Genomic DNA, 19,965 nt, shown 5'->3' with positions numbered 1-19,965 from the left:
ACAATGGAAACATCGCGGGGCCAACGTGATCGGTATTTGTGACAGGGAAAGTCAACGGGGGACACCAGATTCACTTAATGACCACCTGATTTATTTATCAACCACGGGGATTCTCTTAAGAACCACAGGGATTCGCTGAATGACGGTAGCCGAAACGGGGGATGAAATCGGGCGCTGCTCTCTTAACGCTTTCCTTAGCAAACGGAGATTGGTCTATTTGAGGTGGTTGTATAAGCCGTCGTAAGTCGAGGACTAGCTGTCAGGCACATCACACAAGGGGAGCAAAGAAGGTGACTACACAATGGAAGGGTCTTTTTTCATGCTTCACACGTGCAACGCAGGCCTGCAACACAACTGAGGCCAAAATTTATGTCGTTAAGTGGGACATTTGTTAAATGAGTTTGCCCCATACTTATGACTTTCATCGCCTCTGTCGTTAAGCGAAGCACTGCAGTTGTTTAGTGAGTCACCTGTTTGTGAAGTAGATCTGGCTTCTCCACCCCCCACCTCCTGGGTTAGCAGGTAACACGGTTGCAAAAGGGGGACTGGGACTGTCATTAAGTGAACCGTTGTAAGTTGAGGAATATCTGTCATGTGACCTTGTGACCCAGCCACCGATATAAGTATGAACTAGTTTCATTTTGATCACGGGACCAGCTGGCTTTGTGATGCCTAAGGCGGGACTAGAATTCCCTGTCTCCCGGTGATTGGCCCAAAGTCACCCAGCTGACTTTGATGCCTAAGGCAGGACTAGAACTCACTGTCTCCCGGTGATTGGCCCAAAGTCACCCAGCTGGTTTTGATGCCTAAGGCGGGACTAGAACTCCCTGTCTCCCGGTGATTGGGCCAAAGTCCCCCAGCTGGCTTTGATGCCTAAGGCGGGACTAGAACTCCCTGTCTCCCGGTGATTGGCCCAAAGTCACCCAGCTGGCTTTCATGCCTAAGGCGGGACTAGAACTCACAGTCTCCCGGTGATTGGCCCAAAGACACCCAGTTGGCTTTGATGCCTAAGGCGGGACTAGAACTCACAGTCTCCCGGTGATTGGCCCCAAAGACACCCAGTTGGCTTTGATGCCTAAGGCGGGACTAGAACTCACAGTCTCCCGGTGATTGGCCCAAAGATACCCAGTTGGCTTTGATGCCTAAGGCGGGACTAGAACTCACAGTCTCCTGGTGATTGGCCCAAAGTCACCCAGCTGGCTTTGATGCCTAAGGCGGGACTAGAACTCACAGTTTCCTAGTGATTGGCCCAAAGTCACCCAGCTGGTTTTGATGCCTAAGGCGGGACTAGAACTCCCCGTCTCCCGGTGATTGGCCCAAAGTCACCCAGCTGGTTTTGATGCCTAAGGCGGGACTAGAACTCCCCGTCTCCCGGTGATTGGCCCAAAGTCACCCAGCTGGTTTTGATGCCTAAGGCGGGACTAGAACTCCCTGTCTCCCAGTGATTGGCCCATAGTCACCCAGCTGGCTTTGATGCCTAAGGCAGGACTAGAACTCCCCGTCTCCTGGTGATTGGCCCAAAGTCACCCAGCTGGCTTTCATGCCTAAGGCGGGACTAGAACTCCCCCTCTCCCGGTGATTGGTCTAAAGTTTCTAGTCCTTAACATCAGGACATACAACACATCGTCCTTGGCTTAATGGCCATGATCAGGAGCAGAATTTCTGCGGCTAAGGAAAGCTGTCGTTAAATGAATCCTGCTCCCATATTTCTCTTTTGCTCCCAGTCGTTAAGCGAATCACCCCAGTCGTTCAGGGCATTGTGCCTTTGATAAGCGAAGCTGGCTTTCTTTGGTCCGAAACTGTGCTGGGAATGCCACCCCCCCCATGGACGCTGCAACGGTCGTAAGTCCGAATCGATTTTTTATTTTCCCCCATGGCCCTTCGCTCTCTGGACAAGAGAAGGGTCTTTGTGTGCAGTAGGAGGTGGGGGAGGGAGAAAAAGCCCGATCTCTGGGGCTCAGGGGGATGGGATTTGTAGTTCCCCACAATGGGGATAAGACTTGTAGTCCCCCATCCCTCCAAAAGATCCTACGTTAGAGGGTTGAGTGTGAGGGAAGACTCTCTTGGAAGGTAATTAAGGGACTTTTTTTTTCCCCCTCCCTTTTTGTGTTAAAAATAGGTTATTGCCTTCTGGTGAATCGTCTATTTGGGGGGGCGGGGGGCTGATTTCTCATCCTGGGGGAAGGGAGGGAGGAAGAGCGGGTGGGGGTTGTTGGGAAGGCACCGACTCTCCCAAGAGAGAAAAAAACAGGATCCATCCCTCTTTTTTTCCAGCTCAAACCGAAGACAGAGGAGGAGGAGAAGTGGGGGGTGGGGTGGGGGGGGCTGAACTTCCAGCTCTCAGAGCCTGGTGGGTTTCTTGGAGATGTTTCATGACCCAATTAAGGAACATCGTCAGGGCTCGAAGGGAGGGCGGGTTGCAGAGGAGGGGTGAGGAGCAGCTGCAGGAGGAGGAGCAGCAGCAGCAGCAGGAGGAGGAGGAAGAGCAGGAGGAGCAGTAGCAGCAACAGGAGCAGGAAGAGGAAGAGCAGCATGCGGAGGAGCAGCAGCACGCGGAGGAGGAGGAGCATGAAGAGGAGGAGCAGGAGCAGCAGGAGTAGGAGCAAGAAAAGCAGGAGGAGGAGGAGCAGCAGCAGGAGGATGGGGGCAGCAGTACAAGGAGGAGGAGGAGGGGAGGAGGAGCAGCAGCAGGAGGAGCAGGAGGAGCAGGAGGAGCAACAGGAGCAGGAAGAGGAAGAGCAGCACGTGGAGGAGCAGCAGCAGAAGGAGGAGGAGCATGAAGAGGAGGAGCAGGAGCAGGAGGAGGAGGAGGAGCAGGAAGATGGGGCAGCAGTACAAGGAGGAGGAGCAGCAGCAGCAGGAGGAGGAGGAAGAGCAGGAGGAGCAGTAGCAGCAAGAGGAGCAGGAAGAGGAAGAGCAGCACCCGGAGGAGCAGCAGCAGAAGGAGGAGGAGCATGAAAAGGAGGAGGAGCAGCAGCAGGAGGAGCAGCAGGAAAAGCAGCAGCAGGAGAGCAGGAAGATGGGGGGCAGCAGTACAAGGAGGAGGAGCAGCAGCAGCAGCAGGAGGAGGAGGAAGAGCAGGAGGAGCAGTAGCAGCAACAGGAGCAGGAAGAGGAACAGCAGCACGCGGAGGAGCAGCAGCAGGAGGAGGAGGAGCAGCAGGAGCAGCAGCAGGAGCAGCAGGAAAAGCAGCAGCAGGAGGATTAGGAGGAGCAGCAGGAGGATGGGGGCAGCAGTACAAGGAGGAGGAGGAGGAGGAGCAGCAGCAGCATGAGGAGCTGGAGGAGGAAGAGCAGGAAGAGGAGGAGCAGCATGAGGAGCAGCAGCAGGAAGAGCAGCAGGAGGGGGAGGAGGAGGGGGAGGAGCAACAGGAGGAGGAGCAACAGGAGGAGTAGGATGAGGAGAAGCAGCAGCACAAGGAGTAGCAGGAACAGCAGGAAGAGGGGCAGCAGGAGGAGGAGGAGGAGCAGGAGGACAATTCCAGAGTACTTGGGGCTCTCCGAGTGGGTGGTTTCATTGGAGACGTTTTGTGACCCAACTAGATAACATCCTTGGGAGTCTGCAGAGTGTTGGCATTGCTAAAGCTGCTATTTTCTTAAACTAGAAAAGCGTTTGTGGCAGAGAGAAAGCGGAACGAACAGGCAAACATACACGGAACACAGAATGTCGGAGTTGGAAGGGACCTTGGAGGTCATCTAGTCCAATCCCCTGCTCTAGCAGGAGACCCCCCTACCGGTCCAGGCAAAGGGCTGCCAATCTCTTCTCAAAGGCCCTCAGCCATGGAGCAACCCGAAACTTCCGGAGGTGAGCTGTCACAACCATACAATCACACACACACAGACATACACAACCACAACCTGAAAGCAGAACCTTAAAAGATTCGTCTAACCTTGTTTGAGACCCTTTGGATGCGGTTGAGTCCCCCCCGCCCCCCCCCACCCCAAAAAAAGAACGTGGTTTGCTCTTCTGCAAGGGAAGAGACCTGTGGAGACAGAAAGGGGGCGCTGTTTATAGATAGGGTCAAAACAGAAGGCTTGCACCACCACCTGCTGGTCGTGACCTGTCACTGCAGCCATGCAAGAAAAGAAAAAAATAAATCAGTTTTTAAACGCAGGGAGACCTCGAATTACGACCGCAAAAATGGGGATCAGGGTTTCCATTGCTAAGCAAGGCAGCTGCTTGATTTTATGAGCTGTTTAGCCATGGTTGCAAAGCAAATCCTAGCAATTGTTAAGCGAATCATGTGGACACCAAGGCCAGGAAAGTGACCCTGAACAAGAGACCTGCTGGTTTGCCAAGGCGTCTGAAATTGGATCATGGGACCAGGGAGATGTGTGCAGTGTCATAAGGGCGAGGACTGTTCTTTTTATTTTAAAAAAACAACCCATGTTTTATTTGCAGTTTTCTTTTCACACCATACATATTTTGTGGACAGTGTATTGATCAAATGGATCAAATCTTTTTTAAACAACGGTAAAAATAATAATAATACAAATAAGTTATGTGCAATCCTAATCTTCCAACTTCAACAATACTATTCTCTTTTTCATTGTATCGTTGTTAATCTTGTTCACAGCATAATTGTGTTATCATTTAACTCCTTCAGTTAAAACCTGAGTAAAACATTTTTCATTTCCAAGTTTTTCCCCCCAGCCACCGGTAAAACAAGTACCATATCTTATAAAATTGCTCATCCTCTTGATCTCTAATTCCAAGTGTCAATTTACTCATTTCAGCACAGTCCGTTATTTTTTGAATAACTTCTTCCTGTTTTGCTATTTGATACATCTATGAATTGAATACTTTAGAATTTTTTGCTTTAAAAAGGATAAGGATAACAAATGATTTTATGTATACTTGATAGAGGATTGGTGATATAATGTATAACCTTAAGAACATATTACAATGATATCTTGTTGATAAATAATTTTAATAAGGGAATAATTAAAAATTGGTATATATATGTAGCGACTATTTAGAATATTTTGCTGAAAAATGAAGGAATAAGATTTCTGTTTGAATGTATGAGGTACAGGGATAACAATGAACATAAGTATACCTGATAGTTGATTGGTGGAATTATGCATAGTTGAAAATAGTGATATATAAATATAAATGGTTGGTATTTTTTTTTCTTTCAGATGGGGAGTATATAAAGGTATACTGTTATCAAATAGACAATCAAGAATGTAAGGGAATTATGATTTACTGGAAAAAAATAATACTAATCGTAATTGAACGTATACTGTACAATGAAAGTGAGGTATTTAGTTATACTAGATGAAAAATCTGTGATGGTAAATGTTATTCGAGAATATGGATGTTAAAACACCTGTAACCAAACGACATGCTATATGTGATGATGGTTTTGTGTGTGTGTGTGTATGTGTTGTCTGTGTAATAAAAATAAAAATTTATATTAAAAAAACAATACTATTCTCTTTGTAATTATCATTTCCCCCATTAATTCATTTAAACATAGATAACCTTTCTTTACGCCATGTATTTGTTATTCCCCTACTAAATTACTAATATTTAATATTTTAAGAATTACTCATTATTCCACCATAACTTCAATATTCCAAATCTTCATTAGTAATCCTAATGAAGCCAAATATTAACAACATTTAATCAATCCCGGCCGAGGACTGTTGTAAGTTATTGTTTTCGGGGATGTCATCTCTTGGATCAATTGCTAAATGAATGGTTGGCTGGGGAATTCTGGGAGTTGAAGTCCGCCCATCTTAAAGCATGCTTCTCTTCCATTTTTCTCTCCCTCTCTTCCTACACTCCTTCCTTCCTCCTTCTCTCCCTCCCCTCTCCTTCTTCTCTCCCCTCTTTTCTTTCCTCCCTCCCTCCTCTCCCATTCCCTTCCTTCCCTTCTTGTCTCCCTCTTTTCCTTCTTTCCTCCTTCTCTTCCTCCTCTCACTCCCCTCCCATTCCCTACCTTCCCTTCTTCTGTCCTTCTTTTCCTTCCTTCCTTCCTCCTCTCCCATTCCCTACCTTCCCTTCTTCTGTCTCTTTTCCTTCCTTCTTTCCCTCCCTCCCTCGCCTCCCCTTCTTCTCTTCCTCCCCTCCCATTCCCTTCCTCCCCTTCTTCTGTCCCTCTTTTCCTCCCTCCCTCCCATTCCCATCCCTTCTTCTCTCCCTCTTTTCCTCCCTTCCCTTCCTTCTGTCTCATAGCTCAACCCTCCCTACTGCGCCTGCGCCCTCCCACTCCCAGTGGAACTACCCCACCCGGCGGGCATTGCGGGCGAGTGCGCCTGCGCGTGGGCGTGTCTCCTCCTTCGGCCCGACTCGTCCGCCGCTCGGCTGTTTCCGGAGAGGCCTGTTTTGCCGTAGCCGCCTTCTCGGCCTGTCCGACTTGCGAGGTCGGGTTTGGGGAGCCGGGAGGCGGCCGGCGGGATGGAGGCCGTGCCCCGCATGCCCATGATCTGGCTGGATCTCAAGGAAGCCGCCGAGTTCAGCTTCCAGTCGGCCGTCAAGAAGGTGAGGCCTGCTCGGCGCTGAGGGGAAGGGGGGCGGGGCGTGTGTCTGTGTGTGGGTGGCTATAATTACCTCAGGATCCCCCTTTTTCCCCTCTTTTTTTCGCTCCCAAACGCCCTCGGCCCTTTTCTGGGGGTCCTCCGACACACTCCGCACTTCGCCCCCGCCCCACGATAAACGGCGGCTTTGGATTTCGGGGTCCGGCCTCCTTCGCCAACCGGGCGCCCGCGGGCCACAGGAGGGTGGGGGCTGGGAAAGGGAGGGGTCGCCCAGCCCCCCCCCCTCTGGTTCAAGGGGCAGTTTAGGAGCTGGGGGAGGGGTTAGATTGTCGGACCCCGCCCTTTTCCTGGGGTGCCCAAAGGGGAGAGGACCCATCAGCCACAGCCTGGGAAAGGGGAGGGGTTGAAGATGGCCTTGGAGGCCTTCCTGGTTTTAGGGGGTCTGGAATCCCCCTAGGAATGAGGGCATCAGACCCACCCGCCCCTCTTTTTCCTGGGTTTCCCAAAGGAGTACATAAGGGAAAAGGACCCATCAGCCACAGCCTGGGAGAGGGGGTGGTGCAGCTGGTCTTGGAGATCTTAGGGGGAGTTTGGGGGGGATTTTAATCCCCCTGGAATGAGGGCGTGATTCCCTCCCCCACCCTTTTCCTGGGATGCCCAAAGGGGAGAGGACCCATCAGCCACAGCTGGGGGGGGGGGCGTTGCAGCTGGTCTTGTAGGCTGTCTGGTTTTAAGGGAAGAAGCAAAGGCCAAAGACCCCTTCCCATCCCCACCCCCTTTTTTTCTGGATGCTCAAAAGGAATAGGACCCATCAGCCACAGCCTGGGAGGGGGTGGTGCAGCTGGCCTTGGAGGTCTTAGGGGGAGTTGGGGGGGGCTGCAATCCCCCTGGAATGAGGACATGATTCCCTCCTCCACCCCACCCTTTTCCTGAGATGCCCAAAGGGGAGAAGATCCATCAGCCACAGCCTGATGGGTGCAGCTAGTCTGGGAGGCATGGTCCTTGACCCTATATCCTTTCCTTGGAATTTAATATTGGGGCGTCGCGTGGAGGTCCTTGGTGTAAAGGTAGTCCTCGACTTAAGACCACAATGGAGGCCAGTGTTACTGTCATGAGACATTTGTGAAGTGTGTTTTGCCCCCGTATTACAACCTTTCTTTCCACAGCCATTAAGTGAATCGCTGCAGTTCAGTTACTCACACAGTTGTTAAGTGAATCTGGCTTCCACACTGACTTTTGCCCGTTGGGACAGTCGCAAAAAGAGATCATGTGATCCTCAGGATTCTCCGACTGCCATAAATTAATTTCTGAATTAATATTTTAATATATTAATTATAATATACATATGTGTGTATAATAGGGAAGTTGATATTAAGCTGATACCCATTTCAAAAATTAATATTTTAATATCACACACACACAATAGGGAAGTTGATATAAAAGACCTCCACCCATTTCAGAATGAATATATTCATACATACATACATATATATAATTATTTTTATTTTTATTTTTTCTATTCCTTGCCAGTTTGTGCTGAAGAACTACGGAGAGAATCCGGAGGATTATAACGAGGAGCTGAAGAAACTTGAACAGCTCCGGCAGGTGAGGTTCCCCTATTTTGCCAGGTCAGGAAGTGCCAGATGGGGAAAAGGGTCTCCCCCTTATTTCAGGAAAGTCTTGGTAGGACACGTCCCTTGTCTCCAACGCAACTTAATGTTGTGATCCGCTATGTCTGGCCTTCGCAAAATCTCTTCCTCCAGCTTTGACGAACCATCTTGTTGGTGACGATGTTGTAAACCTGATTTTTCTCCGCAGAACGCTGTCAACGTGCCGAGGGATTTCGAAGGATGCAGCATTTTACGGAAGTACCTGGGCCAACTTCACTACCTCCAGAGCCGAATTCCGATGGGTGCCGAACAAGAGGCGTCGGTCCCCATCACTTGGTAAGGAAGGCGGGGGGGAACAGGAGCATGGGGCTCCTTCCCACATTCTTCCCCCCCCCAATAAATCCCTCGGAGGGGTCTCGGGGCAAGATAATATGGTTTTTCCTGCATGATAAGTCATTTAGAGTTGCGCGCTCGCGAGATAGGCAGCATATAAATTGAACAAAGAAATAAAGAAAAGGGGATTGGACCAAGACGAATCGAGGCTTTAAGAAGGAGGTGGGGAAGATAATGCCGTTCTAGTACAGAATAGCAGAGTTGGAGGGGACCTTGTAGGTCATCTAGTCAACTCCCCCTCAAGCAGGAGACCCTACACCATTTCTGACAAATGACAGTCCAGTCTCTTCTTGAAAGCCTCCAGTGATGTAGCCCCAACAACTTCAGAAGGCAACTTCTGTTCCCCTAGTTGATTGTTCTCCCTGTCAGAAAATTTCAACTTATTTCCAGGTTGAATCTCTCCTTGGTCAGTTTCCACCCACTGTTCCTTGTCTGGCCTTCTGGTGCTTTGGAAAATAGCTTGCCCCCCCCCTCCTCTCTGTGACAGCCCCTCTAATATTGGAAGATGCTCTCCTGTCTCCCCTGGTCCTTCTCTTCCCTAGAGTAGCCATGCCCAGTTCTTGTAACCGTTCTCTGCACTCTTTCTAGAGACTCTGCATTATTTTAGGTGTGGTCTTAATAGGGCTTTATAGAGTAATATCAGTACCTCCCTTGATCTTGATTGCATCCCTCTCTTAATGCAGTTTAGGATTGCGGTGGCTTTTTGGGCTGCTGCCACACACGGCCGGCTCCTATTTAGCTGGTTGTCCACTAAGACTCCAAGATCCCCCTCACAGTCACTGCTATTAAGCCTGGTTTCACCCAGTTTATATGTGGACTTTTGGTTTTTCTTACCTAAGTGTAGGACTTTACTTTTCTCTATGTTGAACTTCATTTTGTTAGTTAGGGCCCAGGGTTCAAGTCTGTCGAGATCCCTCTGGATCTTGAGCCTATCATCTAGAGTGTTAGCTATCCCTACCAGCTTAGTATCACCTGCAAATTTGGTGAGTTCTCTTTCTATTCCCTCATCTAAGTCGTTTACAAAGATATTGAAGAGTACTGAACCTTGTGGTACCCCACTGCTTACTTTCCTCCATGTAGACTTGGACCCATTAAGGAGTAATCGTTGAGTACGGTTTGTCAGCCAGTTGCGAATCCGTCTGATGGTGAAGCTGTCTATCCCTAGTACGAGGCATGTTTGAATTTTCTTCCCCAAATCCTCTGGCTGGACACCCAGTTTACTAATTTAGTTTGATGGAAGACAATATTTGCAGCTCCGGATTTCCTCAGTGCTCTCTGAGCTGAGTGGTTTTTCTTGGAGACGTTTCATGATCAATTAGGTAACATCCTAAGTTTGAGGAGAAGGATTCTGGGGGCTCTTAGTGCTCTCTGAATTTAGTGGTTTTCTTAAAGACGTTTCATGACCCAACTAAGTAACTTCTTTAGTGCTCGCAGGGAGTGGGGTTTGCAGGGAGGAGAAAAAGAACTGTTGGGTCCTTGGTGTTCTCTGACCTGGGACTTGGTGTTCTCTATTCCTGCAGACATTTTGTGACCTGGCTGGCTAACGTCATCAATGCTAGAAGGAAGTGGGGGAATTTGCTGTCTGTTTATATGCAGTTGCCTGTCCTGGAAGTGTTGGTGGGACTGTGGTTGGTTTTTTTGTCCCCCCCCCCCCCACTTGTAGCTCCTTGATCACAATATTATTTTCCTCCAGTTTGTTTGTCTGGTGTTTATCCCTGCTTATCTGCATTTCCTCATTCTGAAGGGTCTTTGGTGCCCCCTCAGCTGGGCGGTTTTCTTGTGGATGTTTTATGACCCAGCTAGGGAACATCGTCAATGATAGTGGTGTTTGCTTTCTTGTTTATGTATGAGTGGTTGCCCTGCCAGTATTGCTGGGAATGTGATTTTTTTCCCCCCCTTGGTAGTTCCTTGATCATAATTTTGTTTTCCTCCCTGATTTATTTGTCTGGTGTCAATCCCTGCTTCTCTGGGTTTCTCATTCTTTGGGGTCCTTGGGGGCTCTCTGAGCTTGCTGCTTCTCTTGCCAGTGTGTCATTACGAATCCCGCAGTCCTGACGCGATTCCGGCTTCACCTAGCTCACTGGCGATGGTATGTTCTCTGGCCACGAAACATGGGCTGGAATCTTTTGCGGCGCAATTGACAGATTCGTCTTTGTCTTGGTTTCAGGACTGAGATCTTCTCCGGCAAAGCTGTTACTCATGAAGATATCAAATACGAGCAGGCCTGCGTCCTCTACAATCTGGGTAAGGAAGCCCCTCCAAATTTAGGGGTCGAAGGAGGGGAGATTCCTCAAGCTGTTTTGGTGTCTCCAAAGCATGATTGTTGCAAACTTTTTCCCCCCTGGTCTTGCGTGTGACACCACCCGTCTCTAAAATCACCTGTTGTTCTGGACGATTTGTCTGGTGTTAATTCCTGCTTATCTGTGTTTTTCTCAATTCAGTGGTTTAATTGGTGTTCTCTGAGATGGGTTGTTTTCATGCATGACCCAACTAAGAAACGTCATCAGTGCTAGAAGGGGAGGGTTTTTTGAAATGAGCAAGAGGGAGGGGGAGGGGGTGAAAAACTTGTCATCAATCACTTTTTTCCCCAGTGCTGTTGTAACTTTGAATGGTCCCTAAATGAACAGTTGTTAGTCGAGGACGGTCTGCGAACCATGAAATTGCAATGCCAGCCACTTCAACCGAGCGACACCCAATTTTGATCGTTTCTCTTGTCTTCCCTCCCAGGAGCCTTGCACTCCATGCTGGGAGCCATGGACAAACGGGTCTCTGAAGAGGTAAGGATACGACGTAGTGGCTTCCCTTGTGACGCTTTGGGTTTGTGTGTGTGTGTTTTAGGGTACTGTTGTCTGCTTGATCGTTTGGGCTTAATCCCTGTTTATCTGAGTTTCTCTTTCTGTGGAGTCCTCGGTATTCTTGGAGCTGGGTTGTTCGCTTGCAGACCTCTCATGACCCCACTAGGTAACATAATCAGTGCTACAAGGAAGCAGGGGGGAGTTTGGTCTCTCTTTATATACAGTTGCTTGCTCTGGTAGTTTGGTTTGGTTTGGTTTATTGGATTTATATGCCGCCCTTCTTTCAAGGACTCAGGGCAGTGTACAACATTAAAAAAAAAACACATATTACCAAAGTTTAAAAAATTAAATAGAATATCCCAAACAAACCCAATTAGGATTAACAATAACATTTTTTTTTAAAAATCGATTAAAATTAACAGTAATCCATAATTTGATTTGTTTTGTTCAGGCCAGGCTGGCTTGCTGGGAAAGCCAACTTTTTAGGGCGCGTCGGAAGGATCAGAGGTCAGGGATTATACGAAGCTCCGGGGGCAGCTCATTCCAGAGGGAAGGCGCTCCCACAGAGAAGGCTCTCCCCCTGGGGGTCGGTAGCTGACACTCCCTGGCCGATGGCACCCTGAGGAGGCCAACTCTGTGGAATCGCACTGGAAGATGGGAGGCGACCGGTGGCAGTAGGTCATCTCTCAGGTATCCTGGGCCTAAACCATGGAGTGCTTTAAAGATCATAATTAACACCTTGAATCGCACCCAGAAGACAACCGGCAACCAGTACAGGCTGCCTAAAAGGGGTGTAACATGGGAGCACCTAGGTGCCCCCATGACAACCCACGCAGTCGCATTCTGGACCAGCTGAAGCCTCCGGGTGCTCTTCAAGGGCAGCCCCATGTAGAGAGCGTTACAGTAGTCCAGGCGACAAAGGATGAGGGCTTGAGTGACTGTGCACAGATCATCCCGATCCAGGAAGGGGCGCAACTGACGTACCAGCCGAACCTGGTAAAAGGCCCCCCTGGTCATGGCCATCAGGTGTTCTTCTAAACTAAGCCGCATATCCAGGAGGATGCCCAGATTGCGGGCCCTCTCTGAGGGGGCTAAAATTTCTCCCCCCACCATCAAAGATGGAACAAGATGCACAAATCGGGATGATAGTAGTGTTGATGAGAATGTGGTTTTTTCCCCCCCTTGGTTGTTCTTTGACTGGGGCATTGTCTGATTTATTTTTTGTCTGGCATTAATCCCTGCTTATCTGAGTTTCTCTTTCTTTGGTGTTCTTGGAGCCTGGTGATTTGCTTGCAGACCTTTCATGACCCAACTAGGGAACAGCATCAATGCTAGAAGGGAGGATGTTGGAGGAGGAGGAGGGAGGAGGACTGTGGGGTCCTTGGTGCTCTCTGAGCTTGGTGCTTTGCTTATAGACATTTCATGACCCAGCTAGGTAACTTAATCGGTGCTGGAAGGATGGGAGGGTGTTGATCTCTGTTTATATATCATTGCTTACCCTGGCAATGAGAATGTGGGCGTCAACTTGTTCCCTTAATAGTTCCTTGATTGGGGTATTGTTGTCTGATTGTTTATGTGGGGTTAATCCCTGCTTATCTGGGTTTCTCTTTCTGTGGGGTCCTTGGTGCTCTCAGAGCTTGGCGGTCCTCTGGCAGACGTTTCATGACCCAACTAGGGAATAACATCAATGCTAGAAGATAGAACCTCATAGCTTCTAGCACTGATTATGTTCAGTAGTTGGCTCAGCAATGGCTCAAGAAAACTACCAAGCTCAGAGACCACTAAGGACTGTTCAGTATTCCTCCTCCTCCTCCTCCTCCTCCTCCTCCTCCTCCTCCTCCTCCTCCTCCTCCTCCTCCTCTCCACAAACCTCCCTCCCTTCTCACTCTGATGAAGTTCCCTAGTTGGGTCGGGAGACATCTGCAAGAAAACTCCCAAGGTTGCAGAGCACCCAGGACTCCTCCTTTCAACCCCGACTGCACAAATATTCTCCTTTATTGGTGCCCGTAGAGTCCTCCTCGGACGTATAACTTCTCCCAAATCCGTCTTGTTTTTGTGTGTGTGTGTGTGTGTCTGTGTTTTAGGGCATGAAAGTCTCCTGCACCCATTTCCAGTGTGCGGCTGGCGCCTTCACATACCTTCGGGACCACTTCCCCCATTCCTACAGCGTGGACATGAGTCACCAGATCCTGAACCTCAACATTAACCTCATGCTGGTAAGAAAGAGTCAGGATCGCGACTCCGATGCCCATCTTCCATCAGCTTTGCGGATGGGAATATAAAATTTCCTGCTGTTACTTTGAACCACCCAAGTCATTGTGGCCATTCCTTCCTACGTTTCTTCCTCTGGCCGTTAAATGAGTGAGGGCTCCTGCCAGTGGTGAAATTCAATTTTTTTTTTACTACCGGTTGGGTGGGCGTGGCTTGGTGGGCGTGGCAGGGGAAGGATACTGCAAAATCCCCATTCCCTCCCCACTCCTGGGGCCAGCCGGAGGTGGTATTTGCCGGTTCTCCGAACTACTCAAAATTCCCACTGCCGGTTCTCCAGAACCTGTGAGAACCTGCTGGATATCAAGGGCTTATCTGAATGGTTTCCTTGGCAGCCTCTTCCCCTCTTTCCCCAAGGCCATTCACACAGTCCAGTGCAAGTGATTAGGACACCAGAGCTTCTGTTTATCTCCCAGGGGCTTGGGGGGGGGGGGAAGGTGTGACCTGATGACCCGCAGCTCCTTAGATCTCAGGTCCGAATCAGGTGCACTCCCAACGCCGTGTCCTCCTTTTCTGTCAAGGGTCAAGCTCAGGAATGTCTCCTGGAGAAATCCATGCTGGACAACCGGAAGAGCTTCCTGGTGGCTAGGATCAGTGCCCAGGTGAGTCTCTGGGGAGCCTTGGAAGCCTCATCTCTCAGCCCTGGAAGTGGAGGGAAGAAACGACCCACTGGGCAAATCTGGTTTGGTTTAAATTTAGTTTAGTTTAGTTTTATTTGTTATTGTATACTTTATTATTTTATACTTTATTATATTTTTATTATTTTATATTTTATTATATTATTTTATAATTTTTATTATTTTATATTTTATAATTTTATATTTTATTATGTTATTTATTATGTTATTTTATAGGTTATTATATTATTATTTTATACTTTATTATTTATTGTTTTATTTATTTTATATAATTTCATTCTTTTATTTTTATTTAATTATTTTATTTTATTCTATTTTATTGTTTATTTCTATTTCATTTCATTGTTGGTTTTTCTATTTTTTCTTATTTTTTATTCCATTTTTATTTGATTGATTTGATTTGATTGATTTGATTTGATTTGATTACATTTATATGCCGCCCTTTTCCCCAAGGGGGACTCAGGGCGGCTCACAATTCAAATCAGGAGATGGGGGTACAGACAAGAAATAAAAAAGACGGAACATAACAATACATAATTTAAAAAACACACAGCAGTAGCATACCATTCGAGGCGGGGGGCAACAGCTCTCCATTTTTTCTCCATTTTATTTTATTTTTTGTTTTCTTTCATTTTATTTTATCTTTATTTCATTTTTTATTTTACTTATTTTTTATTTTTTTTATTAATTTATTTCAATTTATTAATTTTTATATTGTTTTTTTCTTTTATTTCTTTGATTATATTTTTATTTTTTCTTATATTATTTTATTTATTTATTTATTTATTGTTTTTTTACTTTACTTATATATATGTTCCATGTTTAGTACTGTAATTTTATACATAAGTCAAACAGGAGAACATGCCTAACTCCTCCTTCCTCCGGTTTTCCTTTCAACAACAACCCTGTGAGGTGGGAGGGATTGAAAAAGAAGGACTGGCCCAGAGTCACCCATCTGGCTTTCCTGCCTCAGGCGGGATTGGAATTCCCAGTCTCCTGGTGACTGGCTGGGAGTCCCTCAGCTGTCTTTCATGTTTGAAGCAGGATTTGAACTCTCTCCCAAGGTGGTGGATTACTACAAAGAGGCCTGCCGCGCTTTGGAGAACTCTGACACGGCCTCCCTGCTGGGGAAAATCCAGAAGGACTGGAAGAAACTGGTGCAGATGAAGATCTATTATTTTGCTGCTGTGGCCCACGTGAGTATTTAGTGTTTGTACAACCCTCTTGCATCGAGACTCCCCATTGGCTGCATCTCCTCCGACCGCTTCGTACTTTTGCAACCTCTAAAGCAGGGTTTTCCCACCTCAGACGCGGGTGGACTTCAACTCCCAGAATTCAGTGTTATTGGGGATGCACTTAAGATGTCTTTCTTCCTTTTCTCCTTCCCTTTTTCATCCTTCCTCCCTCCCCGTCTTTCCTTCCTCCTCCTCCTCTTTTTTCTGCTTCCTTTTTTCCTTTCTTCCTCCCTCTTTCCCTTCCTTTTTTTCTGCTTCCTTTAACCCTCCCTCCTCTCTCTCTCTCTTCCTTCCCTTCTTCCTTTTTCCTCCTCCCTCCCTCCCTGTTTTATCTCCTCCCTCCCTTTCCTCTTTCTCTTTTCCATCCTCCCTCGCTCCCCCACCACAGTTACACATGGGAAAACAGGCAGAGGAGCAGCAGAAGTACGGTGAGCGGGTAAGTTGGCCAGACCCTTCCCCAAAATCTAATCCCTTGGGCTGGTGGATGGGGAGGGGGGGGGTCTCCTGGCTTTGATTGACAGCTCCAGTGGGTGGGTCCTTCAACCCTCTCTGCCGTGAAACTTGTGGGGAACCGTCAATCATGGCTTTCTGACCAGTTACAGAATAGGGGTGAAATTCATTTAACCCATGTCTCGCTCAGCAACGGGAAATTGGGCCCCGATGGTGGTAAGTCGAGGACTTCCTGACCAGTTGGAAAAACATAGCGCCCAAGGCCACCGCCGTGCGGGTGTTGGATCTTCTTTTTCCAGCAGGCCCCCTGAGCAGAGAGACCCCCCCCCCAAAAAAAAACCTGGTTTGAAAAAACAAACCTGGTTTGGAAAAAACCAGCTGATCGAATCCCTGATCCCTTTGCAGGTCACCTACTTCCAGAGCGCCTTGGATAAACTCAACGAAGCCATCCGATTGGCCAAGGTAAGGCTTCCTTCCTTCTTCCTCGCGCCCTCCCTCCCTTCACCCCACTTTCTGCCTGGTGTGTATTTGTGTGTTTGGGTGTAATGTCAAAATTTGGGGCTTTAAAATTGAGCTGCTTCATTCTGAACGATCGGATGATCAATTTAATTATGAGGGAATAAATGGAGCTCCATGGGAGGATGGGGTTCTTTGGCCTCCCCCAGGAATCTCCTTGCGGTTTCTTTGCGGACATTTCATGACCCAAGTAGGGATCAGCATCAGTCGTTAGAACGGAGGAAGAGGAGGGGGAGGAGGAAAGATGACACAGGCCAGAAGGGAGAGGGGCTTGTGGAGAGGAGGAGAAAAAAGATTGTGGGGTGCTTGGGGCTCTCTGAACTTGCAGTGGTTTTCTTGCAATAGCAATAGCAGCTAGACTTATATACCGCTTCATAGGGCTTTCAGCCCTCTCTAAGCGGTTTACAGAGTCAGCATATCGCCCCCAACAACAATCCGGGTCCTCATTTCACCCACCTTGGAAGGATGGAAGGCTGAGTCAACCTTGAGCCGGTGAGATTAGAACCGCTGAACTGCAGTCAGCTGAAGTAGCCTGCAGTGCTGCACTCTAACCACTGCGCCACCTCGGCTCTTGCAGACGTTTTAGTACCCAATTAGGTGACACCATCAGTGCTAAAGATGTTACCTAGCTGGGTAACAAAGCGTTGGCAGAGAGATAAATATCTTTGGATTTATTAATTTGCGGATATCTCTCAATTGATCTGTAATAAACGTCTAGGATAAATGTCTTTGGGTTTATCCGTGATGGAAGAGCTCTGAATTGACCTATTGATGCATATCTTAGAATTTACCTTTGATGAATATCTTTGAATTGAGCTAGTGAGGGGTGAAGAAAAATAGGTGTGTGTGCATGTGTGTGTATGTATGTATGTATATATATCTATATATGTACATATACATATACATACACATACACATACACACACATACATATATATATATATGTTGTATTTATGCTGATAAATAAATAAATATAAATAAAATAAATCTGTCTGGATGGTCTCTTGTGACGAGCCGAAGACAGAGAGTGGAAGTGTGACCTTCCTCCCATATTTGGGCATACCAGGGGTTGTGACTTTAAAATATATATATATGATTTTTACAACCCCTGGTAAGCCCCAATTATGGGAGGAAGCTAACTGCTTCCATCATCTGTCAATCGGTTCGTCACAAGAGTCCATATTTTTTACTGTTGCCTTTGTTATATTTGTGTGGTTTTTTTTTATTTGTGCTGATAAATAAATAAAATCCCAGTAAGGGTCTGGCTAGCTGATGAGAGCTAAATAGCTTGAAATAGATCTATACTAGTCTCCCTTTATTTATTTATCAGCACAAATAAAAACACACACACACAAACACACATATATATATATACATATGTGTTTGTGTGTGTGTGTGTGTGTGCGCGTACACACACACACACACACACACACACCAATTGTAGAAATCAACCACTAAAGTTGTGTTAAGATCTCCAGCAGATAGGATGAGGTAGATGTATAGAGAGTTTGTCCCTATCCATAAAATAAAATGCAGAATTTAAAACATTTCCAACCGTCCGTCTCTTGCAGGGCCAGCCCGAAACTGTTCAGGAGGCTCTGAGATTCACCATGGATGTCATCGGAGGGAAGTGAGTGGCTGCTGGGAGAGGAGGGGGTCACCCCATTTTTGTACTTTCCCCCCCATGCAACCCCCCTCCCTTCTAAGTACAGGTAGCACTCAGCTTCGTTTAGTGACCGTTCAAAGTTACAACAGCCCTGAAATAAGTGACTTTTGCATGTTTTCCTCACAACCCTTGCCACGTCCCAGTGGTTATGTGATTGAAATTCTGATGCTTGGGTAACTGACTCATATTTATGACGGTCACAGTATCCCGGGGGTCAGGATGATCCCCTTTTGCAACCTTCTGAAGCCAGATTCACTGGTTCGTTTTTCAAAGGCAGTGGTTCACTTAACAACGGTGGCAAGAAAGGGTGACCTCTTCTTCCTCCTTAGGTATAATTCATCCAAAAAAGATAACGACTTTATCTACCACGAGGCCGTCCCCGCGCTGGATACCTTGCAGTCTATTAAAGGTAGTGGGGGGTGGGTTGCTTTAAGAGGGGGGGACTTCAGCTCCCAGAATCCTTCTTTTTCTTTTTTTTTAAAGATTTTATTGGTAAAAAGAAAATACAACATCCATAACTTGTAACAAACAATACAACTACATTTCGAGATATTCCCATACTATCAAATCATTATAAACATCAAAGGTTAGGTATCTTTCCCTCCCTCTTTTCTTCCCTCCCCCCTTACTTCCTTCTCCCCTGCCTTCCCTCCTTTCTTTTCTCCTTTTCTCCTTTCCTTCCCCCTCCTTTCCCTCCCTCGATCCCCCCCTCCTTCACACATACCTTCCCTCCTTCCCTGCCTCTTTCCCTCCTCCTTCCTTTTCTCTTAATCTCCCTCCTTTCCTCCCTCCTTCCCTCCTTCCTTTCAACTCTCCTTCTCTCTTCTGAGAGAAGCCCAGAATCCTTCTTTAAGATGGGTGGAATTCAGGGCTGGTTCGCAGGCTGACCCCTCCCCACTTTTAACGGGGGTCTCGGGTGGGAGTGGGGGCTTATGGGTAATCCCTGTCATTGCCATTCCTTCCCGCCAGGGGCCTCGTTGGTGAAAGCGCTCCCTGTCAACCCCACCGATCCGGCTGTAACTGGCCCTGACATTTTCGCCAAACTGGTGCCAATGGCTGCCCATGAAGCCTCCTCGCTGTACAGGTAGGCAGGTGAAGCGGACCAGAGCGGAACCCCCTTTCTATGGGTCAAGGCTGGGAGCAATAGCAATAGCAATAGCAATAGCAGTAGACTTATATACCGCTCCATAGGCCTTTCAGGCCTCTCTAAGCGGTTTACAGAGAGTCAGCATATTGCCCCCAACAACAATCCGGGTCCTCATTTTACCCACCTCGGAAGGATGGAAGGCTGAGTCAACCCTGAGCCAGTGAGATTTGAACCGCTGACCTGCTGATCTAGCAGTAGCCTGCAGTGCTGCATTTAACCACTGCGCCACCTTGGCTCTTGACCATGACAGTTAACTCCTATCGGGGTCGGTTGTCTCCAAGGCCGTTGAGGTGATCACCAAAAGGTGGAATTAAGACATGGAAGCGAATCGGGAGCCCAATTGCAGTTTCCGCAAGAGCGGCGTTCTACGTACCAAGGGAAGAGAGTATTTATAGCTGGGGGTTGAATTGGGAGGGTCCTTGGTGCTCTCTGAACCTGTTGGTTTCCTTGTGGACGTCTCGTGACCCAGCTAGGGAATGTCATCAGTATTAGAAGGGAATGGAGTTTGGAAGGGGGGGGGGATTGAGGAAGGGGAGGGGAAGAAGGAGATGGAGGAGGGGCAGGAGGAGATGGAAGGAGAGGAGGAGGAAGGGAGGAGGAGAAGAGGAGGAAGGAGAGTAGAAAAAGGAGGAGAGGAGAGAAGGAAAAGGGGAGGAGGGGGAGGAGGACGACGGGGTCCTTGGTGGTCTGTGAGCTTGGGGCTTTTCTTGGAGACATTTCATGACCCAACTAGGGAACATCATCAATGCTAGAAACCACCTT

The 19,965-nt window shown here is 47.7% G+C and overlaps 1 protein-coding gene across 1 annotated transcript in view; it reads left to right on the top strand.

Annotated features, from left to right (window-relative positions):
• Positions 1 to 6,288: 6,288 nt before the first annotated feature.
• Positions 6,289 to 19,965, top strand: part of PTPN23 (protein tyrosine phosphatase non-receptor type 23) — a 30,812-nt gene continuing 17,135 nt past the window's right edge. The window contains exons 1-13 of the mRNA XM_087712358.1: positions 6,289 to 6,489; positions 8,016 to 8,090; positions 8,304 to 8,431; positions 10,656 to 10,732; positions 11,216 to 11,265; positions 13,368 to 13,499; positions 14,073 to 14,153; positions 15,254 to 15,385; positions 15,813 to 15,860; positions 16,280 to 16,336; positions 17,962 to 18,020; positions 18,386 to 18,465; positions 19,026 to 19,140. Coding sequence (XP_087568484.1) covers positions 6,406 to 6,489; positions 8,016 to 8,090; positions 8,304 to 8,431; positions 10,656 to 10,732; positions 11,216 to 11,265; positions 13,368 to 13,499; positions 14,073 to 14,153; positions 15,254 to 15,385; positions 15,813 to 15,860; positions 16,280 to 16,336; positions 17,962 to 18,020; positions 18,386 to 18,465; positions 19,026 to 19,140 — 1,118 coding nt within the window. The 5' untranslated portion in view covers positions 6,289 to 6,405. The remainder of the gene's footprint in view (positions 6,490 to 8,015; positions 8,091 to 8,303; positions 8,432 to 10,655; positions 10,733 to 11,215; positions 11,266 to 13,367; positions 13,500 to 14,072; positions 14,154 to 15,253; positions 15,386 to 15,812; positions 15,861 to 16,279; positions 16,337 to 17,961; positions 18,021 to 18,385; positions 18,466 to 19,025; positions 19,141 to 19,965) is intronic.

Source organism: Thamnophis sirtalis, unplaced genomic scaffold (assembly GCF_051295495.1).
Source record: "Thamnophis sirtalis isolate CommonGarterSnake01/CBP01778 unplaced genomic scaffold, rThaSir2_p1.2 scaffold_4, whole genome shotgun sequence".
Taxonomy (NCBI): domain Eukaryota; kingdom Metazoa; phylum Chordata; class Lepidosauria; order Squamata; family Natricidae; genus Thamnophis; species Thamnophis sirtalis.
The sequence above is the reverse complement of the archived record's forward strand: the minus strand, read 5'-3'. Positions and strand labels throughout refer to the sequence as shown.